The 16,292-nt window shown below is 41.7% G+C and overlaps 2 protein-coding genes across 9 annotated transcripts in view; one reads left to right on the top strand and one right to left on the bottom strand.

Annotated features, from left to right (window-relative positions):
- Positions 1-6,384, bottom strand: part of SGTB (small glutamine rich tetratricopeptide repeat co-chaperone beta) — a 29,373-nt gene extending 22,989 nt beyond the window's left edge. The window contains exon 1 of the mRNA XM_060761571.2: positions 6,006-6,384. Within this exon, the coding sequence (XP_060617554.2) occupies positions 6,006-6,336 (331 nt within the window). The 5' untranslated portion in view covers positions 6,337-6,384. The remainder of the gene's footprint in view (positions 1-6,005) is intronic.
- A 10-nt stretch (positions 6,385-6,394) lies between these two features.
- NLN (neurolysin) overlaps positions 6,395-16,292 on the top strand; it is a 37,259-nt gene continuing 27,361 nt past the window's right edge. For 2 of the 8 annotated variants that reach the window (XM_067464581.1, XM_067464579.1), the window contains exons 1-2: positions 6,563-6,792; positions 13,753-14,009. In XM_067464581.1, the coding sequence (XP_067320682.1) occupies positions 6,602-6,792; positions 13,753-14,009 (448 nt within the window). In that variant the 5' untranslated portion in view covers positions 6,563-6,601. The other 6 variants (XM_060761570.2, XM_060761569.2, XM_067464580.1 and 3 more) reach the window with 6 other exon arrangements.

The following is a 16,292-nucleotide window of genomic DNA, read 5'->3' as shown; positions in this document are numbered from 1 at the left end:
GGCCAAACCATCTGGAGACCCACAGGTTAACAACCACTGGTCTAACACAAGAGTGAGCAACATGAGGCCTCCAAATATTGATAAACTCAATATCCACTTTCTACCATCCCTGACTGCATTGTCTAGGGCAGGGGTCCTCAAACTAAGACCCGGGGCCCAGATGTGGCCCTCCAAGGTAATTTACCTGGCCCTCACTCAAGATCAACCTAATCTGTAACGACTTGAAAGCATACAACAACAACAGCAGCAGCAGCAGCGGCAGCAACCCTATCTCATCAGGCAAAAGCAGGCCCACAGTCCCCTTTGAAATACTAATAAATTTATATTTGTTAAAATTGTTCTTCATTTTAATTATTGTATTGTTTTAAAGTGGTTTTTGCACTACAAATAAGGTATGTTTATAGGAATTCATTCATGTTTTTTTCCAAATTATAATCCGACCCTCCAACTGTTTGAGGGATTGTGACCCGGCCCTCTGTTTAAAAAGTTTGAGGACCCCTGGTCTAGGGGCTGATAGGATTTGCAATCCAAAAAATCTGAAGGATTACAAGTTGTCCAACCCTAATGTAACACCTGTTAGAGCATGCAAGCAATCTGTGAATGTGTGTGTGTCAACTGTAAAATAAGATGCATGAAGCTGATTGGTCGGGCAATGCCCGGGGTGATGGCTGAGCCTAGAACTTTTGGATACTGTTGCATTTTTGTTCAGGCTCAAGCTATGGAGGTGCAGAGAGATGAAGAGAAAAGAAGAGAGAGACAGAGCGATTTGCTTCTTGGCTGCTGAAAGAAGGTCTCTCAAATGGACAAATAAATACCATTTTAAAATCTCTCTGAAAGGACATTTAGTGAGTTGATGCAACTGATCATATTCTACATATGTTGTTCTAAATCAAGAAGAGTAAGCTACTTGTTCTTCATTGTTCATCTGTGTGGCATATTTTCTTTCCCTGGCAAGGCAGTGTGTGGGCTGATCAAACGTGAACTACATGTGATTTATTTTACATTATGCCACAAAATCAACGTGTATATTGGCTTATGCTGAAATGTATATTTCATTCATTTAGTTTGAACAAATATATATCTTATTTCAGTTATCTACAATAAGTAGTGAACTTCAAAATACTGTACTTTGTCTTTTTTAATGAAAAACAACAAAAACAACATTCGATAAAGAGATGTAAAAGACAAAACTAAAAGGGTCTTTGGGTAGGTCATGGAAGACATTAAGATTCACTGCAGACAACAAGTGGACAATCTAAATTTAAATGTTCCCTTCACCCTCAAAACCAGCTCATTCACTTCCATAGAGTTGAAAGAGCTGGAAAAAGGTTTCTGAGGAAGAATGAGATAAGGGCTGAGCATCCCTTATCAGAAATACTTGGGACCAGAAGTGTTTTAGATTTTCTGGGATTTTGGAATGCCTGTGTTTCTATATACAAACATATAGAAACACCCAAGTCAAAACACAAAATTAGTTTATGTTTTATACTTACATATACATAGCCCGATGGCAATTTTATACAATATATTTAGCAATTTTATTCCAGAAACTAAGTTTGAGTAAACCGAAGTATCACTATTTGATTAAACCGAAGTATCAGTATTTCTGGCACACATGTGGACAGTTTTGGATTTTAGAGTGACTAATAATGAATGCTCAATCCATATACAGCAGGGAAACATGTACTTTGTGGAAATCCTGGGCTTTATAAGCTTTACTTGAAATGTATATACTGGATAATCTGACCAATACCTAGTGGTTTTTGATTTTCAGCCAAAATAAATTCTAAGTGTTTTAGGCAAAGTGCTTTGCTTTTAAAGTCATATAGATCTTGGAGCCTGGACACGTTTAGAAAACAGCCATCTGTCTACATAGCAGAGGAGTGGAATGATCAGCTTTTGGCAATTCTGGTTACGATGGTTGAATATTGCAACCCAACAACATATGGAAAACTGTGTGTTTCCTTTATCCAACTTAGGTCCTATCTATGATTGCCCAGACCAGGCATGTAGCCGGGGGGGGGGGGGGGGGGGGCTTGAGGGGCTTCAGCCCCCCCCCCCCCAATTCTCATGGTGGTTCGTGAAAAGACCTTACTTGTGCATTATTTAAACTGCTATGTTTATTCATATCATGATCTGATCACTATACTCAATATATCCCATATGCATGGGGGTATTGGGGTAACGATACAAAAGGTTTGCTCAGGTAGACCCTCTTTCACTCAGACTCACCCCCCCCCCCCCCCCCGAATCAAAATCCTGGCTATGGGCCTGGCCCAGACCTAATTGACTATCAGCTTAAACTCAGCACTTTACCTCCAGCCCTGGCCCTATAATCTGTTTTTGCACAAGCCCATGCCCAGCCCTCACCCTCATCATTTTGATATGCCCATTATATTCCTGGTTCTGGTTACTGAGGTTATCTTTGATTTATTTTATGATGTTTTTCTACTTTACTGATTCAATTGTTGAATTAGATTGTTATATGTCTATTGCATTTTTAAATGTGTTTTTACTTTGTTAACTCCGTTATTATTGGGCTTGGTCCCGCTTATAAGCCACCTCAAGTCCCTTTGGGGAATTGGTGGTGGGATATAAAAATAAATTAATTATTATACTATAACTTGTTCTGTCAACATTAAATTTCTTCTAATTATAAGAACTACAATGATATTCCTTCATCTTCCAAAAGATCTGTGATATGCAATTAATACCGAAGAGACACTCTAATAGTTAGTTTTTGTTTTTCAAAAGTGGGTTCTACACTTGCTTCTGTGTTGCAGTAGACATCACGGTTTGATTTGAGATTAGTAAATCATCCAATAATTTGCAAATGGGGTGCAGGTGATGCAATTAGAGTGAAAGATAACAGATTGACTCATGCCATCAACAGGTGTTTGGCTGGGATATAATTGGAAGTGAAGGTATCTCAGCATAGATTGCATCACCTTTTGAATTTTAATATCATTGTGAGTGTAAAGTCCCTTTTTAAAACAATTTGTTGTCTTTGCTATTTTGGAAGTCAGACAAAAACAATTTTTTCTAGTTCCTTACTTTTTTCCCCTTTATTTATTTACTGTATTTATATCCTTGCCTTTCTCATCCCAAAGGGGACCCGGGGCGACTCACAACAAATTCGATGCCAGGAATACATATATAATATCAAACAACATATACTTTAAAATCACATAATTAAAACATATAAAACTTAAAACAATTACTCAAAATCATACAATCCAAAAGCATATTCTAGGAGCCATTCCGGTTGTCACTTGCATTATTCATTATTGCACTTAGAGATCATTATTGCACTGAGAATCATTGTCCAAAGGCTTGGTCTCACACCATGTCTTCACTTTCTTCCTGAAGGTCAGGAGGGAAGAGACTGATCTAATTTCCCTGAGGACTGAGTTCCATAGCTGAGAGGCTATCACTAAGAAGGCCCTGTCTCTCGTCCCCACCAGTTGCACCTGCGAGGGGGGTGGAATTGAGAGCAGGGCCTCCTTGGACTATCTTAACCTCCAAGATGGTTCATAGAGGGAGATGCATTTGGTCAGGTAAGATGGCCGGAACCATTTGGGGCAGTGGTTCTCAACCTGTGGGTCTCCAGATGTTTTGGCCTTCAACTCCCAGAAATCCTAACAGCTGGTAAACTGGCTGGGATTTCTGGGTGTTGTAGGCCAAAACACCTGGGGACCCACATGCTGAGAACCACTGGTTTAGGGCTTTATGGGCTAAAGCCAGCACTTTGAAGTCTCTAAATCTTATCCTTTAGCAACCCTGATAATACAGTGTGTAAATTTTACACAATAGTGACACATGTCAGCAAACTACAACCACATCATCTCCTAGCATTCACCAGTTTTTGGGTAATATTTAAAATGAGCTTTGTGTATTAAAATAGGTGCATCTGTTTAAAAGGCTATTCTGTTGAATGAAAGAATGCATATAACACTGGGAATTTGGAAACCTGCCATTTCATTAAAATGAACAACCAAGAAAATAGACAACATCCTCCTAACACAGACCTGCCCTTTGGATTGAAAATCAGAACATGGTGTGACCTCAATGCAAACTTGTGATTAGTGACACAGTGCTGACTCAGAGCTTCATTTGCATTCAGCATCTTCCCCGTTATAAATTATATAACTTTTAAAAATGGATTTCTGTCCAACTTCACAGGCTTGCAGCTGCTGCCACTCACAGATGTTTTCTAGGTTTGTTCTGGGAAAATATCCCTTTGAGCATCACAATAAGCCGAAAATACTAAGAGTGTTTCTGTTCAGAGCATGCTGAGGGTGATGCTGAGCATCCAAAGAGCCGCCTGCTGATGGAGAGGCACGAGGGTTGTCATATAATACACTGATTTTGTGCTCGCGGAGGCACGGCCCACTCCAGGCCGATGCTGTCGGACCAAGGAGGATGCACAATGTCCCTATACTCGAGTATTTCTGTATTCCCCATACGCTGGATGTGGTTATATAAGCAGCCAACCCTATGTTTTGAAATGTCACTCCCCAGGAGAGCTTTTTCAAAACCCGACAGGCTGGGTTTACCCACATAACGCCTCGGGAAGACAGGCGCTTAGCAAACCTTTGGCAGGTTGACAGCTTTGGGGATCAGAAGCTGAGCGTGATGGGCAAATCCACACACACACACACACACACAGAGGAGTAGGAATGCTGCCAACATATGCCTAGGAAACCAAGCATAGCTCCTTTTAACCCACCGGGATGGGTCCATCCCAGTTGCCCCAGCTTTAGAAGGGCGAAATGGAAGGAAGGCCCTCCTGAGGCACCTTTTTGGAGGCCCAACAAGATGGTGATGACATTTGTTTACGTTGTGATTTTTCTCTCCTAAGAGAGACCCCAAGATCCCTTGCTACAGACAGACAGAGGAGGAAGTATGCCACCAATACATGCCTAATATTTAGACCAGACATGGGCCAACTTTGGCCCTCCCTCCAGGTGTTTTGGACTTCAACTCCCACCATTCCTAGCAGCTGCAGGCCCTTTTCTTTTCGCCTGCAGAGAACCTGCTCCCTCTTTCTTATGACAGCTTTTCACATATACATGTATTTTTTTCTGCTGCTCCAGAAACCAGGATACAATCGAGCAATGGATCCAGATTGCAAGATTCCACCTAAACATGAAACAGAATGTCCTGACAGTAAGAGCCATTCATTGGTGGAATTGGGTAATCCAGAATCCAGTGGAGTCTCTTTTTCTGGACATTTGTGAACAGATACTAATGGTTATCTGTCAGGAGGGTTTTGATTATTTCTTTGCAGAAGGGGGTTGGACTAGACGGCATTTGGGGCTCCCTTCCAACTCTATTATGATTCTATATACGGGGTGCCTTTCCCGCAGAGAAGCAAAAGCCGGATCCCAAATGGCCAAAGCATCCCTGGGAGGCCTCTCTTTCCTTTTGCGCTTTGCTTTTCCCCCTTCTTCTCCCTTGAAAGCTCTGCTTAAGCAGTTGAGGGTGGAAAAGGAAGGGGCCTGAGGCTGTTAGGAATGGTGGGAGTTGCAAGGAAAGAGAATCCCCTTAGACCAGGCATGGGTCAGCTTGGGCCCTCCCTCCAGGTGTTTTGATTGAAGTGACTATCTACACCAGGCTTGAGCCAATTTGGGCCTTCTAGGTGTTTTGTCCAAATCACCTAGAAGGCCCAAGTTGGCCCATGCCTAGCGTAGGTAGTCAGCTCATTCAAAACACCTGGAGGGCGGGCCCAATTGACCCACGCCTGATCGAAGTGGCTCCTCTTTCCTTGCAACCTGAATCCCTGTCTCCTTCCTTGGTGTCCTGCTCTGCAGGCTAGCTCTTCTCCCCTCTTCTCTTCTCAGTGTTACGTCCTTTCAAGCCCACGTCCTGCCCATTCCTTCCCTCTTCTCTCTAAGCGAGGCTTTGGAGGAGGAAGAAGCATCCATCCATCCTCCCTCTGTGCGCAGCATCCTTCCCAAAAGCAGGAGGCAAGGCAAGGCAACGAGGCGGAAAGGCACACTCACCGCAGGAGGATGAGGAAGGGAACCGGGGCCAAGGGATGGGGGGTGCTCTTTCTCCCCGCAGATGGAGGAGGAGGAGGAGGAGGAGAAGGAGCTCTGCTTGCTTGTCTTCCTCGGGGGCGTCCAAGCGGGCAAACTTCTCCTCCCTTGGCTCTCTCTCTCTCTCCTCCGCCTGACTCTCTGCTTCCACTGGAGAGCTGCTTGCTTGCTTGCTTGCCACGCGCGTTCCCGAGTCCTGTCGGGAGCGAGCCTGGCGCGAGGAGGGAGGGAGGGAAGGAGGGTTGTATGTGTGTGTGTGCGCGCGCGCTGTCACTCTCTTTCTCTCCGGGCTCATTGGGCACGCGCGCGTGGAAAGGCGCTGCTGCTTCTGCTGCTGCTGCTGCTGCTCCTCCTCCTTTGGCGAGGAGTGGGCAGCACGTGGGCGCTGCTGGTCGAGCCCCCTCCCAAGCCCCAGCCTGCTTCTCCCTCCCTTCCCTCCCTTTCCCTTCCCTTCCTTGCTCTCTCCCACGCTCTCCTGGGGCGCTCGCTGCTTGGGCCGGAGCTGCATCAGGTATTTGGAGGGAGGGAGGGGAGAGGTGTTGCTTTCTTCCTTCCTTCCGATGCTGAGGGATGAGGGGCTGCCGAGGGAGGAGGAGGAGGGGGTCCTCTACACCGCCTGCCTTCGCCACCAGCTTTTGTTCCCCCTTTGCGGCAGAGAAGAGAGGCGTCCAGCTCTGTGGCCAAAGAGCCGCCCATTCCCATTCCAGCCAGGTGTGAAATCCATCCATTTTTTTTGCCTTGGATGGAGAAGGTGAGCCGCCTCTGCTGGCTTCTGGGGTGGCTGTTCGTGCCTCTCGCTTGGCTTCTCTTGCAAGGTTGCTTGCTTGCTGCCATTCTTAGGGCGGATTTAATTAAATAAAAGTGCAACCTTGGAGATGGTGGCTCCCTTTAGAGAGAATGGCTTTTCTGCAGAGGGTCCGGGGAAGAGGAAGCAAGCAGGTAATGTTGGCCCTTGGGAAAATCGATCAAGTCCCCATCGCCAAAATGCTGCAATGATTTGCACACTGTTTTGGGGGGGTGGGGGGGGGGTACAGTAATATTGTGATTGATCCTGAGGCTGGATCTACATTGCCAAATAATGCAGTTCTAGGAGCATCATACAGTCATTATAGACCCATCTAATGCAGTTCTGTTTAGTTTCACACTGTATTATATGAGTCTGCACCACTGGTTCTCAACCTGTGGGCCGTGGCCCAGCAGAAAGAAAATCCAGTCTGTGAACCTCCTTCCTCTCTTTATTTTATTTTATTTCTGCTCCTTTCCGCAGAGCTAACCAGCCCTGCTCCTTTGGGGACTCATGTTGGAGAATGGTCAAAGTGGTCCCCGGTCAAGTGGGCTCTGGTCAAAAAAAGGTTGGGAACTACTGGAAATGGAAATGAGCACCACCCCCCAGAGTAGGAAATGATTAGACTTCATGTCAGGGGAAACCTTTACACACACACACACACACACACACACACACATATATGTGTGTGTGTGTGTGTGTGTGTGTGAGCCCCCAGTGGCGCAGTGGGTTAAAGTGCTGAACTGCTGAGCTTGTTGACCAAAAGGTTGCAGGTTCAAATCTGGGGAGCAGCGCAAGCTTCCGCTGTCAGCCCCAGCTTCTGCAAACCTAGCAATTTGAAAACATGCAAATGTGAGTAGATCAATAGGTACCACTCCAGCGGGGAGTTAACGGCGCTCCATGCAGTCATGCCAGCCACATAACCTTGGAGATGTCTACAGACAACGCTGGCTTTTCGGCTTAGAAATGGAGATGAGCACCAACCCCCAGAGTCGGACACAACTGGACTTAATATCAGGGGAAAACTTTACCATATATATATGTATGTGTGTGTGGGGGGGGGGGTGCTCCTAATACAAACATTATCTAATTGTGATTTATTGTAGCAAAAAATAAAAACCTGTTGTGCAAATTAAAGGTGGCTTGAGATGGGGGGAGGGGAGCACAGTGGTGGGAAAAAAGGGGGGGGGGAATGCTTAAGCAGAATAATAAGATTATATGTTAAAGAGTGTGTTGAATAATATGTAACTGCAATAACAAATGTATAACAAATGTAGTAATTATGATGAAACAATAAAAATTACTTAAAAAAATTAAAGGTGCAATATGGCTCTGCAACCCATGCAGAATACTTCTTTGGGAATCGCCTTTTGTCCTACTCCCTATTTCAGGAGAAAGGCAGGATGAAAGTGAAGTAAATAAGCAATAATTTACGGTATGATGTGTCCAATGAATATCTGTGACAGAATAACAATTGAATGGCTCTGATGTGAAAGAAATCCATTTTTAAAAAATCTGATCCAGTGCATACTTTTTTGAGAAAGTATGCATTGGATAGTGCTGCAAAGTCATATCCAATGAGGTCTCTTTCTCCCAAGCTTTCATTATAAAGGGGAGGAGGAGGACTGTATAGTACATGCATGGGCAAACTTTGGCTCTCCAGGTGTTTTGGACTTCAACTCCCACAATTCCTAGCAGCCTCAGGCCCCTTCCTTTTCCCCCTCAGCCGCTTAAGCGGCTGAGGGGGAAAAGGAAAGGGCCTGGGGCTGCTAGGAATTGTGGGAGTTGAAGTCCAAAACACCTGGAGAGCCAAAGTTTGCCCATACCTGGTATTGTATAAGGTTCCCTTTCTTATTTACTAATACAGTTCCCACTCTCTCCTTTGGGAATGAGTTTAATTGCTGATTTTGTAACATCTGGCCAGATGTTTACACTGGGCTTCTTTCCTCCACTCACAAATGTGTATGAGTCCTATTTATGGAGAGTTCTGGGGAACTCAAAGGCTAGCACATTGTTATGGCATTTTGCTTGATGAGCCCAGCAAAGCTCTTTCTCAGTGTGGATTATGGGGTTTTTTTTCCATAGACCAATATGGCTGTTTTTGTTTATGTAATAAAAGGGTTAGTAGAGCGTTAGAAAGAGCGCAGCAAAATCATTGACCAGTAATATATGTATTGAAGTGATTTGGTTGAAATGTTCTCATTAAACATCCTGACATGTTTAAAGGACACTGGGGAGGCCTATAAAGCAATTATTCTTTTAGCAGTCAAAGTGGTTGTGTGTATATTAGTATAAATATTGCATAGTGGGTGAAAGCAAAAGAGGGATTTGTCTTGGTGCACACGTGTGTAATTCACTTCCCTCTTTGTGTCTTTGCTGTGTTTCGATGTTACTTACACAAATATATCTCATTAATCTGAGGGCAAACCTTATTCACACAAGGTATTCCTATGCTGATTTAGGCTTGCTAAATCCTTTCTTTTTATTGAGTGAAAGCCTGTGTAATGCTTCTTAGGACGTGGCAGTAAATTGCCGCATGATGTGCATCTGAGACATGAATGACTGATACAGACATCCTACAGGAGAATTTATAGATATTTAGAGAGTCCCTCGAGTTTGTCGCTTAATTAAAATTTCATTTCTAACAAGAGGCATAAATAATGCAAGTTGTTTGCTGTCCGTAAGTTGCTGTTAGTATCTTCAGCAGTGCCTGTGTTCCCAATCCATATTGGTATAGTAGCGGTTGAAGATAGCACTATCTAGCTTGCTTCTAATGTCACATGCGGTGCATAAATTCTTAGTTAGATCATTAAGGTCAGCAGGACAACAGCAGCAGAGTAGTAATCCGTTTACAAGTTAATTGCATGGCTAATTACTGATTAGGTCTGTGGTTTACTAGTTAATTGAGCAACCAGAATGCTGTATGTGCAGAAAGAATGTGTAAGGCTGCCGTCCTGCACCCAACTGAGAATATTTATTTTATTTATTTATCGTATCAGGAGCGAGCCAAGGGTACAGTTGTAATGTATTTAAAAAGCACAAAGTTAAAAAAACTTGGCATTATATTAAATGTCCTTTGAACAGTAGCTGGTTACTTGGAGTGCCTCTGGTGTTGCTATAAGAAGGTCCTCCATTATGTATGTGCAGGGCTCAGACTGCATTGTTATAGGTGGTCTGTGGTTTGCTCTTCTCCACACACTTCTTCATAGCCCTGTCAGTAGCTTATGACACTGTAAATCATCACCTTCTCCTTAGAAAAACTTATAATATCACAAAGGACTACCACCTCACGCGCTTCATAGGAAATCTGCTACAAAACAGGAGCTTTTTTGTTGAATTCCATGGTCGGAGAAGCAGATGGCGAAAACAGAAGAACGGTCTGCCTCAGGGAAGCGTTCTTGCTCTAGCAATGTTTAACAATTGCACAAATGATCAGCCACTGCCAGAAGAGACAGAGAGTTTCATCTATGCAGACGATCGTGCCATCACTGCCCAAGCAGGGAGCTTTGACATGGTTGAACAGAAGCCCAACTGAGAATATGTCCCATTGTATCATGGAACTGGAAGGGACCACAAGGGCCATCCAGTCTAACCCACTGTTATGCAGGAATGCACATACAAAGCACTTCTGACAGATGGGCATTGAACCTAATGGGGCTCACTATTGGTTAGATGCGTACAGGATTGCACTTGCTTACTGCATTAAGTCATTTTAAATTGCTGTTAGGTTTATCTAATCTTTATTTTGACTGAGAAAATTAACTTGAAAACATTGATCAACACAGTTTTGGTGCCTCAAATGGTAGAGCTATTTCTGGGTATATTAGACCTGCTGATTCCAAAAATGGCACTAGTTTTCCCCCATCAACTCCAGTTTTTGAGATATAGAACATATGCCATACACCACACCTGGAATCACACTGTGTCCAATTCTGGGCACCGCAATTTAAGGGAGACATTGACAGGCTGAAATGTGTTCAGAGAAGGGCGACTAAAGTGATCAAGGATTTAGAGAACAAGCCCTATGAGGAGAGGTTTAAAGAGCTGGAGATGTTTAGCCTGTAGAAGAGAAGGCTAACAGGAGACATGATATCCATGTATAAATATGTGAGGGGAAGTCATGGGGAAGAGAGTGCAGGCTTGTTTTCTGCTCCCCTGGAGACTAGGAGGAACAATGGCTTCAAACTACAGGAAAGGAGATTCCACGTGAACATTAGGAAGAACTTCCTAACTGTGAGAGCTGTTCAGCGGTGGAACTCTCTGGCCCGGAGTGTGGTGGAGACTCCTTTGAAGGCTTTTAAACAGAGGCTGGAAGAGCTATCTATCAGGGGTAGTTTGAATGTGAATGTGATGCTTCTTGGCATGCAGTTGGACTGGATGACCCACAAGGTCTTTTCCAACTCTGATTCTACCAGCCATCATTTGCTCGCCCATCGAAAATAATGATAACCATATAAAAAAAAAAAAACTAGAGCCGATGCAGTCTATCCAATGCAATTTTCTAAGTCAGTGCCCCATATAACCCTAGGAACAGGCCTAAAAACCAAGACACCAAGGATTTTTTTTTGATTGGGCTTTGTCATGTCCCTGATTTATGTCAAGATGGGCACTACTAAGTGGAGCCTAAACCATAGCTGCATTTGGGCTCTTTATCTTAGATCAGGCTACCAGCAGTATTTGGCCTTTAGTCTCTTAAATTCTTCTGAAATGCAACAGTAGGGAAAACTGCACTTTGCTCTCATCCATTTTAGCTGTCTTTCATGCATCATTCAGAGGCACAGGGATCCATGTTTTTGTGATAATATCAGAATTCACTTTATTATTGAAGGGTTTTTTCCCCCCATTAAAAATTGTTTGTGAGTCAGCTGTGTGTTATGTGTGCATTCTCCTGATGGATAGGAAATCTCTTCTTCTTCCTCTCCCACGTACAACCTGAATGTTATAATTAGAACCTTGAGGTGAGAGGAGTGGTGGGTTTGGAGCCACCTATCTAGGATTGCCAAACAGCTACTAGGCAGCAGCAGCAGCGACACTGGTGGAAGTCTCTTCAAGACAACAGCTGCGGCACCAGAGCTAACACTTGTTAGTACTGCACAGAAGGAGGCACGGTTAATCCCCTTTTGAATGTCATACCATGACAACTCTATGATGAGACAATCTAAAATGGAGCAAATGATAGCACTAGAGGATAACATCCCCAAGTGTGTTGGCTTATCTTCAGATTTCTGTTTTGAATATTTTATTTATAAGTTAGTTTATTTTATAATTGATAGTCTTGTTTTATCGGAGTTTGTGTAATTTGAGACTCTTCCCCATACTTTGTTAGCTTTTCTTGAGGGGTGCATTCCTCTTTAGCCAGATAGTTGTCTTACTGACTTGCGGCTTTCTCCAAGGTGCTCTTGGGGAACACATCAATAGGGATATTGGTACTGCAGCCAAGCTTTATCACCTTTTCTTACTAAGCTGGGTGCATGTGGGTTTTACATGGAGGACATGGAATGGATTGGCTATTGTGTCTAGAATAACATTGTCTCTAGTGACAGATTTTTTTCAGGTTGTTTGGCATCATGTAATTTTTTATGTACTTATTTATTAGTTATTATATTTATTTATATCCCACTTTCTTTTTAGAGAGGACTATGATGATGATGATGATTAATGAATTTATTACTTACCTCTCCCCGCGGCTCAAGATGGGATAAATCATAATTAAAACAAGAGATAAAACACGATTAAAAGATATACAGCAAGTCAAAGTACAAGTTAAAATCCACTTATAAAGTGCAGATTAAAATTCACAACTTAAAATTGACTGGGTAGGCCTGCCGAAAGAGATGAGTTGTCAAATTTTGTTTCACAGTGTAATATATTCAAGTTGTGGTGACTGCCTTCTCTGCATAAACACCAGTGGAATTTCCATGGATACACTAGGAATGAACGTTGATAATGTTGCTTTGTTAGTCTTATTTTCTTTTGCTGTTATTTTGATTTCTGGCTTGCTGCATTACAGCTCCCTTATGTTGCCACAAAAGGACTTTTGGATTCATTTGCTTATTGTTTTGCATGCTGCCAAAGTTACTGTCACTTCTTGTATTGTCGGGTGACTGCTTTGTCAAAAGAGACAAACGGTTTATTTGTCTTGACTTTTTTTCCTGCATTATTTGTACTCTTCTTATCGGTTACTGGTTTATTCTTAGGCCTTGAGATCTAGTGATGAAATAAAATTTCACTCTCATTTGCCCTTTTCTGGATTTTCAAACAATGACTTAAATCCTAAAAATAGCAGACATAAAAAGAGTACAATTCTGTACACTGTCACCCATTCACAGAGTTTTCTGAAGCATTCAGCTTGAAATCAGAGATGGGCTTATGAGAATGTCAATTTTATTTACTCCTTGTTACTTAAAGGGAAAAGTAGAAGCATGTGAGAACTATGTTTGCTGCAAAAAGAAAATTTTGGAAATAGGACCACATTGGAAAAGGAAAGAAAAAAAAACCAAATTGCAGAGAGCAAGGAGGAGTTATAGCCTAAAAGAAAGAAATAAGTTCTTATTCAAGAGCTTCTTCTCCTCACTCCATATTGTCTACTTTTAGCTATCATAACTTTTATCCAGTGCAGTTATTTCCTTTTTAGTAGAACTGCCCTTTCAATCGTTTTTCTCTGAGGACAATTTCCTTATCTTGTATTCCCTCCTTATCTTGTATCCAGTTCTTCATCAAATTTTTCGAGGCGCATAAAAGTCTATCGTCTTTCATCTGCCATTAATATTTCATCCACACCCGTAATGCAGAGTAAACGTCATTTCCGTTCTCGTATTTGGGCTTTTTTCTGTGTTGCTTATTGTGCTCGGGTTGGGTGTTATTGTTTTTTTTGGTTCTTTCTTTCTTTTTTGCAATTGTTTGCTTTGTTGTTATTTTTAATTGCAGAGCTGTTGGCCCAAAATTTTTTCTCAGAATGACGCTGGGAACAGAGATCACTACATTTATCAAAGCTGCTTCCTGTAGCGCAGCAGACCGAAACTTTCTGAAATGGGATTTGCAACCAGAACAAATTAGAACAAGGACTGAGGAACTCATCAGAAAAACAAAGCAAGTCTACAACTGTGTTGGGATGCTTGATTTGGATAAGATTACATATGAAAACACTTTACAGGCTCTGGCAGATATAGAAGTTGAGTATTCAGGTATGTATGCCATTTTAATGTAGCTCTAGGTTGCAACAGAATGCAAGAATTAAATTATAAACCAGAAGAAAGAAAATTTGTGGAACAGAAATATTAAGTCAATTATTAGATATAGAAGTGTTAATTGTTGCATAAAATTGGATTAATATTTAACTGCATGACTGTATTGATTTCAATTCGTGTGGGTCAGGAGCAATTGGTAATTTAGTGTTATCTATGCATATGGAAAATGATGGGCATTTCTGCTTTAATGTGCAGCTTGTTATCCTAAAGAAGTCCTCTCTTTTTTGCATATTGGAAGTAGTGTTTTGAATTCTATTACCACTATATGTTGATTTGTATTCTATGTATTTTATTGTATGTATTTTATGTTCATATGTTTTTACTCTGTGTACCCTGCCTCAAGCCGTTAGAAGAGGTGGTTAACTATTATTATTATTATTATTATTATTATTATTATTATTGCTGTGAATAATTACACAGCTGCACTCTAGCGAAAAGGATGTTCAGTTGCTTACGTGCTCAGTGGTAAAAGGAAAGTCGTGAGGCTGCAAAACATACATAATAGGGATAGGGAATGTGAGAACTTGAATCAGGGGAAGCCAGGCATAGAAATGGGACTTATAAACATTGCAATACTTGTGATGAATGAGCTAAACTGGACAGATATGGAAGATATTGAGTAAGATATAGTGTTAATTAAAATCTAAGAAGAAAGGGTTAGCATTAATAGCAAATTATGTACCAAAAGCAGTCAAATGATAAAATGCAAAGTCTGTTTGAATAATTGGAATAAAGCTTCAGGGAAAATCCATCAATATAAATATATTCCAAAGGTGTGCTTCAACCTACAGAGATAAAAGAAGAAGAAATTGAAAAATGTTATGCTAGAGTCCAGGAGGAAGTCAATCACATACCAAAACAGAACTTTTTGTTACTCATAGACAATTGGAACCCAAAAGTAGAAAACAGAGCAAAATCAAAATTTGTAGAAACTATTGGCCTAGGATCAAGAAATGAAGCAAGAGAGTGACTGATTGAATTCTGCAAGGGCAACAGTTAGTTCATTTCACACACATTATTCAAGTAGCACCTGATGATCAATGTAGAAATCAAATGGACTACATCATTAGAAGCAGAAGATGGAGAAGCTCCATTCTCTCTGCAAGAACAAGAACAGGGCAGATTGTGACACAGACCATTAAGTACTAATAAAAAAATAAATAAAGCCAAAGAAGAATGCTAAACTAATCATGCTAAGATACATTCTGAAGAATTTAAAGGCAATATAAAGATGGATTTGCAGTATTCAACCTAATTGAAGCCAGATAAACCCTGGCTGGAAATGTGATCAGAGAGGCATGCAAAATGTCACTATCTGCAAAAAGTAAGAGGAGCCTCAGCGGATGACAGATGAAACTCTTCAAGGAAATAAGAACAGATGAGAAGCAAAAGGATAAGGTTACAAAGAACAAGATACATCAGCAGTAAGATCTGTGTGATCAAAGAGAAATTTAAATCAAGAGAGGGGATGCTATACAAAAAAGGGGGGGGGCATTGGACAATAGCACAAAGCATGACCAAGTGCAAATAAAGGGGGCATGACCAAGTGCAAATAAAACAACAATGAAAACAGTTCTGCCCCCATGCTATCGTAACTACTTGGAAGCTGAACTAGCTGCACAGGGAATGGATCGGAGACTATATAGCTGAATCAAAACAAGAATTTATTAACTGACAAGATTTTTAGACTTTCTCTCCTCCTGAGTCTCAGTACAGTCTTTATAAGGAGAGGTAAAGTCTTTGAGAAATAGATACAGTTCTGGCCGAACTGGGGCTCTTGAATCTTTATTTCTTTTTATTGTCTCTTTTTAATATGGTGTTCAACTGTCTTTAAGATGATCTCAATATTTAACTCCCTCTAACTAAAAAGGGCTTAACTAGGGGTAAACAGTGAGGTTCTTTATGGAGCACGACAGAAACAACGTCCAGAAGAAATATATAAAGAAGATGAAAGAATGACAGATTTATTTAAGGAAAAATCATTTTAAGATCACCCTCCAATTTTAGGAAGAGACATGGAATCTTACATCAGAGTGCTTGGGAGAAATAAATCACCAGGAACAGATGGCATATCAACAGTGTTGCTTCAGGCTACAGAGACAGAATTTTCTCTAGTTCTAAATAAAACCTGTCAACAAATGTCAAAACACTCAATATACGTATACCCCAACCCCCAAGAAATGGAGAACAGGGATTGCAGTAACCATTGGGCACCCTTAG

The sequence above is a fragment of the Anolis sagrei genome, chromosome 2 (genome assembly GCF_037176765.1).
Source record: "Anolis sagrei isolate rAnoSag1 chromosome 2, rAnoSag1.mat, whole genome shotgun sequence".
Taxonomy (NCBI): Eukaryota; Metazoa; Chordata; class Lepidosauria; order Squamata; family Dactyloidae; genus Anolis; species Anolis sagrei.
The sequence above is the reverse complement of the archived record's forward strand: the minus strand, read 5'-3'. Positions and strand labels throughout refer to the sequence as shown.